Raw genomic sequence first — 12,881 nt, forward strand, 5'->3', positions numbered from 1 at the left:
TAAAATGTTCCATCATATCATAATGGTACTTAATTTCTTCACCAAATGAATAAAATAACAACGAACCGATATGTTTTCTTTGATTAATTAAGATGCAACTTTTTTATTTGAAGACAACGGCTTAATACACCGATACGCGGTATCCCCAGTATACTTTTGTGAATACGAGTGTTTCTTGCTGAATAGAATTTGTAAAAGAGTGGATATATGTTATCGTCTTCGGACGCATAAGGTAATCAGAAAGTTTCACATTCGTTCAGTTTTGATATTCTATTGTTTTATTTAAGCTCAGTGTGATTTTGACATTATTTAAGTTCCGATGCGACACTTAAAATTGTTGCAAGTTAGGTATTTGATAATTGCAAACGGGCAACTAACGTGAAATAATATAACAGACATCATTGGCTGATTTATAACGGTAAAAGAGGGACAACATTAAAAAAGAAGCATGTTTTGTTTGAAATTATGCGCAAAATAATGCATACGGTAATCCTTTATCGACCCCTTAAGGCCAATTTGACATTGGACGGTTGAATGTTTGAGTCTGTATTGGCATGCCGAATGTTAATCTGGAGTATCCTTACAAGAATATGCATGAACATTCACATCTGATTTAGCCACTATCCTTTAAACAATATTTTTCAGATCGGCTGTGTAGGGTGAGCAGATTGTAATCTTCGTGGTATAGGCCAGTTCTGTTAAATCCTGCATCGCACTGTTGTACTCTGATATTACAGGTGCAGAAAGGGTCCAACCCTTTTGCATTACCTCGTTGTCCCCACTGCCGTGGCTAAGACAATCTGTGTTGATTAGACCGCATACATTTTTGCTCAATGGCAAGATCACTGCTTAGCGTTTCGTATAGGCTGCTCATTGGCTGAAGATAGTTATAAGCAGATCGCATGTAATTGAAGTACCCAGCTGCAGCAAAGACGGAAAGACAATTGGATACTGTCTGCAAATGCATCATCCAACAAGCAGTACAACCCGCCTTGGTCAACATCATTGCCTTGCTTACCATAAGGTGATAATTCAGCAATAATTGGCTTGTCTTTGTGGTTTGGGCAAGTTCATATTTCTTCATCTCTGTAGCCGTCGCGAGTTTAATCTTAATGTCAGAAAGCATCTGCGTCGACTCGCCCCTAAGAATGGAAGGGTACAACTCCTCTGCCTGATCCAGCAGTATCTGAATCTTGGGATCTTCCTGATATGAGCTGGCTGTGTAAGCACTTGTCAACACGAAAATGGCCCCGCAAAGCCGTCTGGACAGCTTTCACTGTCATAATGTGCACAATGGCATTTTCCCCATAGACATTCTTAACTATGATTTTAGACCGGTTCCTTGAATCCTATGGTTCCCATCAAGTTCATGAGTGTATGAAAACACCCCAACATTAGAACAATAATTGTTAGGCAACTACTTTGTGGAATATCAATGATGATTTTAGCAGCCTTCGATGACAAGGGTTTTCCAAACGTAAAAATGGTGGGAAGGTTGTGCTTCATGGCAAGGTTACGAACAGAGTCTAAAATTGAAATAATTCACGACTTATCCCTAGTGTACAAATTATTGTAGGCAAGAATTTGACTTTCGACTGCTCAGAGTGCTGCGTGCTTTGCAGCCTAACTTTTAATGTTTTTTATCATTTGTGTACTGCTGAGTACATATTTATGTAATTAAATGCCAGACTCACAAGATTATACTTCCACTTCACACTAGCTTCATTTATTCCCTTCACTCCATTCCACTTATTAGCACCCCAGTTATTCTTGAGAATGTCAATCTCATCCTTGCATATTGGCCACACATCTTGTCTGGATGTGTTTGCACTCATTGTTTAATCATTTATAACAAAATGAGCCAATCATAACGTGTTTTAATGCTCTGAGTTGAAATGCTGCAATTTACACAGAAAGGGCCTCATATAATGGCATTGTTGACGCAACCCTAAAAACAAACAAGCATGATGCAGTGTTAAGCACTCGCAGGTCTGATATATTTGTATAATGGTGGTCTGTTTTTATATTTTGTTGTTTATGGCGCTTGAGCTTCAATAACGGAATCCAAATTTACACAAGGGGTAAATATTTAAAACAAGACATGAAAATATATTTATTATAAAATTGCGAAAAAAAAACACGTTTGAGTCAATAGTTATGCACTTGCAATCATTATATTAACGCTTATTTGGATGCCATGTTTAATTTTCCTATTACGTAATAAACCAACATGCTTTTTTTATTATCTTAATGTGTTATTTGCCCCCAAAAACCTTAGTACGGACACCAAAATAATGAAATTTGAGTGGATACTCACAAAGTTTTCATCATTAATAGGTTTTGGTGGCCACCTTGGACGCCATTTTGAAAAAACAACAACTTTCCGGTGGTCCGATCTTGGTAAACTTTTGATACGCTATAAAGGACATTCTACCCTACCAGGATCAGTTAAAATACCTTTTGTAGCCTTTTTTTATGGGTTGAGTATTTTTTCATATTTTGACCCGACTTTTTAGTTATTGTATACCTGTTATTTTTTAATACTTTGGGCGGCCGTTAAAATTTGAGATCGTTTTATGTTTGTACAGTTTTGACTTGCTTTAAATGTGAAAATACGGAGCTCCAATGGATCGAACCCATCACCTCCGGATTGGTAGTCAGACACTCTAACCACGTCGCTGAAAAGCTTGCTCAACAGCAAGGTTGTTGGAAGTGACCTTATTTCACTACACTCCTCCCCCTTTTAACGTTCACAGACACGCCCGCTACAACATGTCTTGCATCCGCACGGCCCTCCCAGAAACCATTAAACAGCTCAGACCCATTCCCGCATTCACAGTTCTAAAAATTTGCGTCGTCGACATTAAGTTGAAAATACGGAGTTCCAATGGGGGATCGAACCCACGACCTCCGGAGTGGTAGTCAGACACTCTAACCACGTCGCTGAAAAGCTAGCTCAACAGCAAGGCTGTTGGAACACTCTGGACCCAACCGGCTTTTTATTGCATAAAATAGCACTTTTCGGAGACTCCAGAGATGGACGAAGTGTTACGATTGGCTGTTGGAAGTGACATTGTTTCACAAAACTTTCATTATAGTTAGATGTAGCCTTTTCAATAATTGGCAAACCCGTCTGAAAAAATAACGTAGACATCCTTTTCCGATCGAGAACAAGATGGCACCAGTCGTAAGTAAATGTGCTCCTGTATAAAAGAAATTCGTATGCAATAAACTTAACTTTTATAAAATGAAACTGATGCATTCTAAACTTAAATCATACTGTCACTGTATTAATAGGCATTTTAAACATAATTACTCGGTTTCATTACAGAAACAAATGTTTTAATGTTCCACGTGTTTTGCGCACAACAGTGTGCTTAGTATGGTGGACGAACCAGTTATCGAACACCTATGAAATTACGTTAAATAACCTTAAAATTGAAACACTTAAAATGACAAAAACATTTTGTTTTAACAAATGACTAACAGTTCATTCATTGAATGATTTATCTGTAAAGTTTTCCAGCAAACTACCTTCAAGAATTCATAACAATGATTCCCTGATTATTGTCACCTCTAGCAGACAAAACAAAATGACGGCCGATGTAAACATGACCTATTACCCGACACTTCATAAATACTACTCCAGTATAAACAAAGTCACATGACGATCACGTAACCCGGACTCGGCGAAAAAATCTGCGTCTGCTCTAATCAAAATTGCAAACGGAAATATGCTTTTTGGTGTGTAAATGCACGTTTTGATAAATGCATTCAAAAAGTAATAGCAAAAAACACACAAAACGGTGTAAATAACAATCAATGCATTCCTTTAACCTGTTTTCGGCGCATTTGTTTCAAGCTAAGTAGGCAAGTAGGTCATGGCCTTCATGTGCGACCATTTGTTTATCAATGTGACGTCATGCGTACTTTTGCGCATGTGCATACTGAACCAAAACAAAACGTCCGATAATAGGTGCTGTTCGATAACAGGTACTTACACGATAATCCTTATCGTTGCCTTATTGTTATAAAAATACGAGGTTTGCATTAAGAATTAACAACGCGGAAGCATTGAAAAATCCCCTTGTGTAAAAATTGTCATTGTACAGTTGTTTTTCCAGAAAAGTCAATTTGTCAGGGTGTGTAATTTGTTTCAAATGGTGATTTAAGCCCAATTTTTTCATCCAATATTTAATAATTCATCACTGATACAGTCAGCTATGTAAGATGTCCTTGCAGGATTCTGGTCTGAAACACTCCCCCCCCCCCCCCCCCCCCCCCCAAACACAGGACCAAAACATTCCTGTAAAAGACAATATAAAGTCGATTTTTCCAAATTGCAAACTTGAATGGGAGTCAATATCACGTTTGAAATGATGTAAAACAAAAACAAAATATATGTAAACAAAAACACCTTATTTCAGTGCTCCAGCTAGCAATAAATAGAGGGGCGCTGCGCCCCTCTAAAATTTGCCCACTTAAAAAGCGCCCCTCTATTTTTCTGTCAAATGCCCTTTTGATCTCTAAATTCCTGCTTTCAGGCCGTATAAATCGCCAGAAACATCGACATGAATACACAGATAACATGACTGCCTGGGGTGTATTAAGTCAACACATTGTGAACAAACAAGCCCCAAGGGCATGGTTTGTTATCAGATCACTAATTAGCCTTTTGTTGCAGACGATAGTAACATGCTGTGAAAGATTATCTCTGAGGTCACGCTTGGTTAGGCACAATCACACTCCAATGAAATCAAACTCAGCACTATTGATTTTTTTAAACTTCTGAATTCTTTGGCTATAATTTTTTGTTTGCAAAAATAGTGATTTTAATTCAAAATACCTATTAACATTTGAAAATTAATCATCTTTTTTTAATGCGAATATGCGGTTAATTTTTAGTTCGAAATTACGGCATGGAAAACATATTTGTGTTTGGATTTTATTTCTGAACTTGTAAACACTGTCTGTCCTCAATCATGATGAATTTTAACATGAATAGGGACAGACAGTTGTTATTTCAACAAATAAAGAACTTGTCTGGAAGGAGGATTTATCACTCTGCAAGTAATATGTAATGTTGATATTGTCATATATTTTCGCGACCTAACAAAACTGTCAACGTTGTTGACATTAGTTGAAATAATGTGTTGTGAAATAAACATATCCTATTATTAACAATAACAATGTTTCATTTTAATCTCCAAACTGGATGCTACTTCATGGTGACATTGATCATTCATTGTTTAGACTTTAAATGTGTCAATATAGATTTTTGTTTTAATTAATATTATTATTGTGGCCAAACATTGGCTCAAAGTTATTTAAAGCAACGAATTTAAGTAGTGACAGTCACAACGTTTTTTTGACCCAGTCAAACCCCTGAATTTATTTCATGTTTTCTTCATTTCATTTTCTTCTAAAAGGCAACTGATGCTGAAACTGGAACCTGAAAGATTAACATGCAGTTCAATGATGATAGGTGATACAAAAAACATCAAAATCCCCCTCCCCCACATACATCCAATGCACTAGTGTTTACAATTAATAAGTATATAGTTTAACCAAAGTATATACTTAAGTATATTTATAACCAAATGCCCTTTTTTCCAAAAGTACGCGTGCACTGATTGTAATTTCATAATACAAAATGAGGAACAGCATACAATTGGTGAAGTCATCCAATGCACTAGTGTTTACAATTAATAAGTATATAGTATAACCAAAGTATATACTTAAGTTTATTTATAACCAAATGCCCTATTTTCCAAAATTTCGCGTGAAATGTGCCCTTTTTGGGGAAGCTCCCCTCTATTTTGAAAAGCTGGCTGGAGCACTGTTATTTGGTTAATGTTTAAAAAAACACATCCAGAACATGTACAACTGCCCCACCCACCCAATACAAAATGTGATACAACCTGTTAAGTAATATTATTTCTCTCTTAAACAAAATTTTATTTATGAACTAGTGAAACTAAGAATGGCAACGCAAGGAAATCTGAAAAATAGACCATGCATTGCTATATTAAATATTATATAATTACTTGTGTAAGATATATATAATAACTTGTGTAAGACAGGCTTGGCGAAATTGCCGGTCCGTCGGTCCTGACCGGCAAATTTTCATTTGGTCCGGCAGGTTTAACCAGAATGTCGGTCCTTGTGACCGGCAAAATAAATGTGCAATGAATGCAAACATATCATATTTTTTCAAAGTTGAAAATTCGAAGAGCAAACCCTTTACTACAGTCTACATCATGAAAATGAAATCGCTCATTGTGTTGATGTTTGCAATAAGTTTGTTACGTACAATTAGCAAATCCAACTGGTTACACAACACCTACTTCAAACTCGCGAAATCGGCAACTGCTTTCGCACATTTTAATCCCTTTTGTTAAAACATCGCAGTCTACACAGGGTCAGTAAAACCGCTAAGCGTGTTTTCACAACACTCACACATTCTTCGCGATATCATTCTATTAAAATTTACCACGAAACATTTAACAGAAATTTAATACACGCACGCTTTCCATGCGTTTGACGTGACGTTGTACATGTAGGGAATAATTTGCGCGCGCTTTTCTGGAGAGAAAGGATTAAAACACACTGTACATTTGCAGTTTATTTGAAGAATGTGATAACGTCGAGTAAAAATTAAATTGGGAAGAGTGTTTCGGAATACAAATTTAATTATGCGCCTTTGAGAATTCAACAAAACACGGAATATGGACCAGTTTCTAGGACGCTCATACTTCGGTACGATGCGTTTTTTTCCGATTTTTCTGAGAAAAAAAGGGTTTATCTTAATGTACATAGTTGTGTTGTTGTTTTTTTTCGGTCCGGCTAAATTTTCTCCGGACCGGCACATTTTCTGAAATGCCTGTCCGGATGACCGGAAGTTTTTTTCCAATTTCGCCAAGCCTGGTAAGATAAAACAGAAACACGATGATAATAAAACCCAATTTGTTAGAAACACAAGATAAACTGTAAGAAATTTTGAAAATAAAATATGCGTACAGTGTTTTTTTTCCACCATTTTGGGAATGGGGCCGGGCCCCTTAAATTGGGAAATACCGCGTTCTTTTGAGTAAATTTGGGAAATTAATGTTATTGATTTAATGCTTACAAAAACTTTGAAATTGATAATAATAGTGATTTCAATATTTTATTGTCTAAGGTTCAACTTCTAGAGCTTGACTTTGAGATAATTAATATCCTTTGACTTATAAACAAATATTTATTTTTTTGGAAACCAATTGGGAATTTTTAGGTCCAATTTGGGAAAAATATATACTTTTTCCAATTGGGAATGGGTCCCCTTACCGGACCCAAATTTGAACGAAAAAAAACACTGTATGAATGTAACAGCTCAATATCTTTTTTTTTCCTGGATTTGATTAAATAATTGAAGATATATTTATTAAGAGCTTGTTTACTTCATGAAAGGAACTTAGATCCAAATATGCTGAAATATAGATAATACACTGCATACACATGTTATTTTTAATTAAGTGAAACAGACAAACTGAAAGTGTTTTTTTTTAATGAAATATTCGGCGTTATTCGGCCCCATTCCCCCATCTCTAGAGTATATATTTTTCCCCCAAATATTGGAAAAATTCCCCTCTCGGAAGTGTTAATCAATACTTCATTTAAATACGTCTTTTGTAACAAATTTATTTACTATAATTTTCCTGAACTGCCGCATCCGCGTGTTTACTTTCTTTTAGCCTTTACCGCAAACAGTATGTAGTTAACTATCACGACTTTCGCTTTACGACATTACCGCAAACCGTACGTATTCCACCATGTCACACAACAGCAAAAGCTATCAGAAAAAAAAAATCTGAACTTTAATGGTAGTTGAAACACAAAATTCTTTTTAAATCATGCATTTTAGATGTTCTCAGAAATGGTTTAATCACAAGGGACAGAATGAGAACGATTTTGGTAGAAATATATATTGCCTGTACAAACTTCAACATTGAAAAGGCATACAAACTTGATCGGTGTATTATATGCTATAATAGAAATGGTTTAATCACAAGGGACAGAATGAGAACGATTTTGATAGAAATATATATTGCCTGTACAAACTTAAACATTGAAAAGGCATACAAACTTAATCGGTGTATTATATGCTATAGTATTATCAATGGCCAATTGTTGCAAGAGCATTTACACACAATAGCATACGAGATTGCTACGTTGCAATGTGTATATTGGATACAAAAAATGTTGTTTTGCCGTATATATTTTGGAATATTTTTTTTCTCTCTATGTATGGTGAATAAGTGTTAAAAATTTACCGACCCTCTTCCCCCAAAACTGAAAAAAACACTGGATAAGAACATTTAACCAAACATGTTTTCTACAAGCTCTGATTCAAAGTTGTTTTTTTCTAAGTTTGCTAAAAAAATCATACAGAGATCAAAATGCGTCGATTCCCTTAAAAAATCTTTGATTTTTAGCTCGGCCGTTTTCGGAGAAAACCCGAGGTATTGTCAAAGCCAGCTCGTTGTGTCGTCCGCTGTCCGCGTCGTGCTTTAACCTTGACATTTTGCTCTAAAATCGAAGTGCTTCCACCTACAACTTTGAAACTTCATATGTAGATGCACCTTGATGAGTTCTACAAGCCACACCCAATTTTGGGCCACTAGGTCAAAGGTCAAGGTCACTGTGACCTCTAAAAAAAATATTCTGACATTAAGCTTTCATTTATTCAAAACTGCACCCGCAGCAGAGTGTTGGCAACCGTTATGGGGTGCTCTTGTTATAAGTTTATGATTATGATCAATTAAAGAAGTTACATTTTTTACAAATGAAGACAAATCTAGTACGACATGGCGCGGGTACAATCTGGAACAGATTTTGTATGACATAATGAACAAAAAATAAAAGTGAACTAAGTGAGTGCATATCTGCATCATTATCAGATGAGACGCTTTCTCTTCTGACCAAGCAAAAACTGCCTATATCTAACCGATATCTGTAAAACATCTCAAAAGGTCGTCCGCGCGAAAATGCCAGTAACTATTCTGATGGAATTACCTCCCTTTAGAGAGGTATAGTGGTGTTGGAAATAAATAAATATATATTATTTCAAATGGTCCAAACCTGATCCAAATGGTTAAGATTTATTTAACTATTTTACCAACACAATAATTGATTAATTAAAAGCTAAAAATCAAGGTTACCTTCCTGCATTCTGCAAACTATTGGTTCTCGAATTTTTACTTTCACTTTTTCTTTTTCGGTCATGGCAAGGTCAGATAGCGCTTATTTGGACATATTTCCTCCCTCATGTGCAAATGTTTCATTTGGATAACTTCTTTTATGTTCATAGTGAAGCGTTAAATTCACCCCTCATTTTTCGCAATTTTCGGTCAACTTTTTACCTGAACACCGATTGTGCAATCATTTTCCTAGCAGGTGCGTTGTTATTGCTATTATCAATTGATATAAATATTGACTTCTCCTTTAGCTGAAATAAGGGAGAAATGAGGCCATTAAATAGGAGAAGGGGTTTCTGTTAAGCACTTAATAATCTCTTCACTTGTTTTATACCCTCATTACATCAAGCCCATCTCACTTTACATGGGTCTAAATAACGTTCAAAAGCTCTTTTCTGATTGGATGAAACAGTCCAAAATCATCCAATGAAGAAATTGAAGACACTTATCTTTCAGAATATTCAATACTAATTACTATGCTGCATGCAAGCTATTAAGAAAACAAAAAATGTAAAGCAAAAAAGTTTGGAGAAAAAAATCCTTGCAGAATTCCATGAAAGATTACTTTTTAATCATTTATGTTTTGGTATTCCACAAAAAAGTGGTAGAATATTTGTGGACAACATTAGATTTTTTAGTAGTACTTGTATCTGCTACAATTGTCTGCTACTTCTGACTGACTTTAACCATATCCACAGCTTGCCATTAATTTCAGATGGTCTTTGAAGTGTGACTCTTTCTCCTGAGAGAATGTAGGTGTTGGTCCTGAATTACAAATAGTTCTGTTCTACTGGATATAGTCTCAGCAATTTTTTTCTTCTTTATAAAGTACTGGAAAAAGACACTTTCCCAATTAGGAAAAAACTACAAATTTCCCAATTGCTGTAAAAAAAAAATCCCAATTGAAGGTTTCTATAAAAAGAATTTTTTTTTAAATGAAGTGCAACATTCAGTTAGTAACTTAGTTGCCCTTGGCAGCTTTATGGCTTGAACCTGAGTAAATATAATATTGACAACTTGACAACATTTAGTTATCAATTTTAAAGTATGTGGTAGCAAAAACTCAAATACACCAATTTCCCAATAGGAAGACTTCACAGCGCGAATTTTCCCTATTTCAGGGCATTTCATGCACAATTTTCCCAATTGGACTGGTACAGGTACTTTTCCCAATAGGGCAAAAAAATGCTGATAGTATAAAATTACAATGATGGATATAGTTTCTAAATCACACTCCTGTTGTGAAAGGGATCACAGATTTGCAGAGCCCAGGATAAGGATTGTCAAACATGAAAGCTATGAAAGTACATGTACTTATTGTATGATTGCAGAAGGCTGTGAAGAAGCCAGGCAAGACGGCTGGAAGTGGCAAAGGCAAGAAAAAGAAGCTGGTGGTCAAGTATGTTCTGGACTGCACCCACCCCGTGGAGGATGGCATCATGGATGTCACCAGCTTTGTATGTACAGTTTGCAGTCCTTCAAACACACCCTTTTACAAAATAAATTGTTGTCTATAAAAGCTGTAGTATATCCCAAATAGAACACAAAAGAAGTGGGTGTTTTTATCAAACCATTCCAAAGCAATGTTTATACCTGATAAATCTTTAAGATTCATAAGCAGGGCTTTTTTCTTGATTTTGGGAAAGGGCATGGGCTACCATTTTTGGGAAAAAATGTTGAGAGCTGAAAAGGGGGAAGAAAATTGCGTAAGTAAACTTAAATTTTTTGGAAAATTGCATCATTTAAAAGAAATTCCATTGGGTAAGGTGCATTATAAGGCCCTTGCTAAAGAAGGAAAAAGGCCCTGATAAGAGAACATTTGTATATGAAGGTTTTCTGAGGTCTTGTTAAAAATTTAATCTTTAATCTTTAAATTGTTATTCCTTCTTGAACTAATGATATCATGTGGACTAGGGTTACCTTCCCTAGTCTGGACTGGGTTCACTTCCTAGTCCGGGTTAGGGTTCTCTTCCCTAATCTGCGTGTTCTCCACTGCTTGTCGTGTAGGAGAAGTTCCTAAATGAGCGCATCAAGGTTGAGGGTAAAACCAACAACATGGGCAACAATGTTTCCCTCGAGAGGAGCAAATCCAAGATCACCCTCAACTCAGACATACCTTTTTCAAAGAGGTATGTATGTATTAAGTACTAATAGCTCGACATTGGCTATGTGTTAGCATGGAATGATTTACAATGCACGAACATGATGTAACATGTTTGGTTTAATACCCAATTTCACTTTGTCCATGAACTTCAGTAAAAAGGAAAGCATTTTGTGGCCATGAAATCGTAAGCACACTCACATCCACAGTAAAATGCTGAAATAAATGTTACTAATTCTTAAGACTGAGTAATTATGCACGCAAACAAAGTAACTATGGTAGTGATTTGTGTAAAATTTACTGTAAAATACCTGTTTAAGTGTATACTTCATGCACCTCTTGTCTGTAGATACCTGAAGTACCTGACCAAGAAGTACCTGAAGAAGAACAACCTGCGAGACTGGCTGCGTGTGGTGGCCACTACCAAGGACACATACGAGCTGCGCTACTTCCAGATCAACAATGAGGAAGAGGAGGAGGAGGATGGAGATGAATAGACATTTCCACCTGTCATTGGTTTTACTATGTACATTTGAGAACAATAAAACTTATGACAGCATTTTAGTTCATTTTCTTGTATACTAAGCATTCATCTTGGTACGTTAAGGTGTTCTTATTAAACTAAGAATGCAAACAATCATAACATGGGACTACTAGCTTTTCTGTGTCTTCACACATTATTATACCCACAAAAGAACTCCTGAGAGGAGAGGCTTATAATAGAGTAATTTGGTTTGTCAGCCATATAACATATTTGTGGAGCAAATTTCTCAGGCCATTGGTTTGAAACCTGAAATATGATATCGCAATACACAATTTGTAGGCACAGTTGTCCACTTCATCAAGTCTAATGTGCATTTAAGATAAAATGGGCAAATTACTTGTACATTTCTCAAGCTATTAATACTTGTAATACACTTCGAGACTTTTCTAACACAACACTTTTCAAACTTGTCTCAGTAATGAGTTAAGATTTAAAATTGCACATGTGATCATTTGACTATATTCTGTGCAAGATTACGATGAAATCACCCGTGACAATCAGGCGCTTTTGCACGTGGGGTAGGTGTGGTTTCATCTTTTTGCACTTGAAAATGGTGAAACGCTGTATTATTGTAATTTTATTTTAATTTCTTCATTTCCAGGAAAACATAAAAAATTATTTTAAAATCAATATGTCTGGTATAAAAATTCAGGAGTGCATCCGGGCAATTGCCATGTTGCAGGCTACCTTCCGCACTTGCTAAAGCATCTGATAGTCGCGAACAAATAATTTTATCATTTGCTTGAACATGCTGTAGTCAAATGATCACAATTCACATGTACAATTTTAAATCAAATATTTACTCATAACTGAGATATTTAAGTTTGAAAAATGTTAGAAAAATCAAGTGTAGTAAAACGCTATACAATTCGAATTTAATTTCAATTAATCATTCTAGGTGGGTTATTACCCAAAGAAAACATAACCTGAATTATAAAACCTGCAATGTGGCTCGTATTAATATTCAGTAGCGAAATGTTGCAAGCCAGTCGGTCATTAA

At 35.8% G+C, this 12,881-nt stretch overlaps 1 protein-coding gene across 1 annotated transcript; it reads left to right on the forward strand.

The window, feature by feature from the left end:
- Nucleotides 1-3,069: 3,069 nt before the first annotated feature.
- On the forward strand, nucleotides 3,070-11,896 carry LOC127880653 (60S ribosomal protein L22-like). The gene is made up of 4 exons (XM_052427973.1): nucleotides 3,070-3,187; nucleotides 10,568-10,693; nucleotides 11,244-11,365; nucleotides 11,687-11,896. Exons 1-4 carry the CDS (start codon nucleotides 3,176-3,178, stop codon nucleotides 11,832-11,834), a joined length of 408 nt encoding a protein of 135 aa, XP_052283933.1. The 5' UTR covers nucleotides 3,070-3,175; the 3' UTR covers nucleotides 11,835-11,896.
- Nucleotides 11,897-12,881: the final 985 nt, after the last annotated feature.

This window comes from Dreissena polymorpha, chromosome 5 (assembly GCF_020536995.1).
Source record: "Dreissena polymorpha isolate Duluth1 chromosome 5, UMN_Dpol_1.0, whole genome shotgun sequence".
In the NCBI taxonomy this organism is placed as follows: Eukaryota; Metazoa; Mollusca; class Bivalvia; order Myida; family Dreissenidae; genus Dreissena; species Dreissena polymorpha.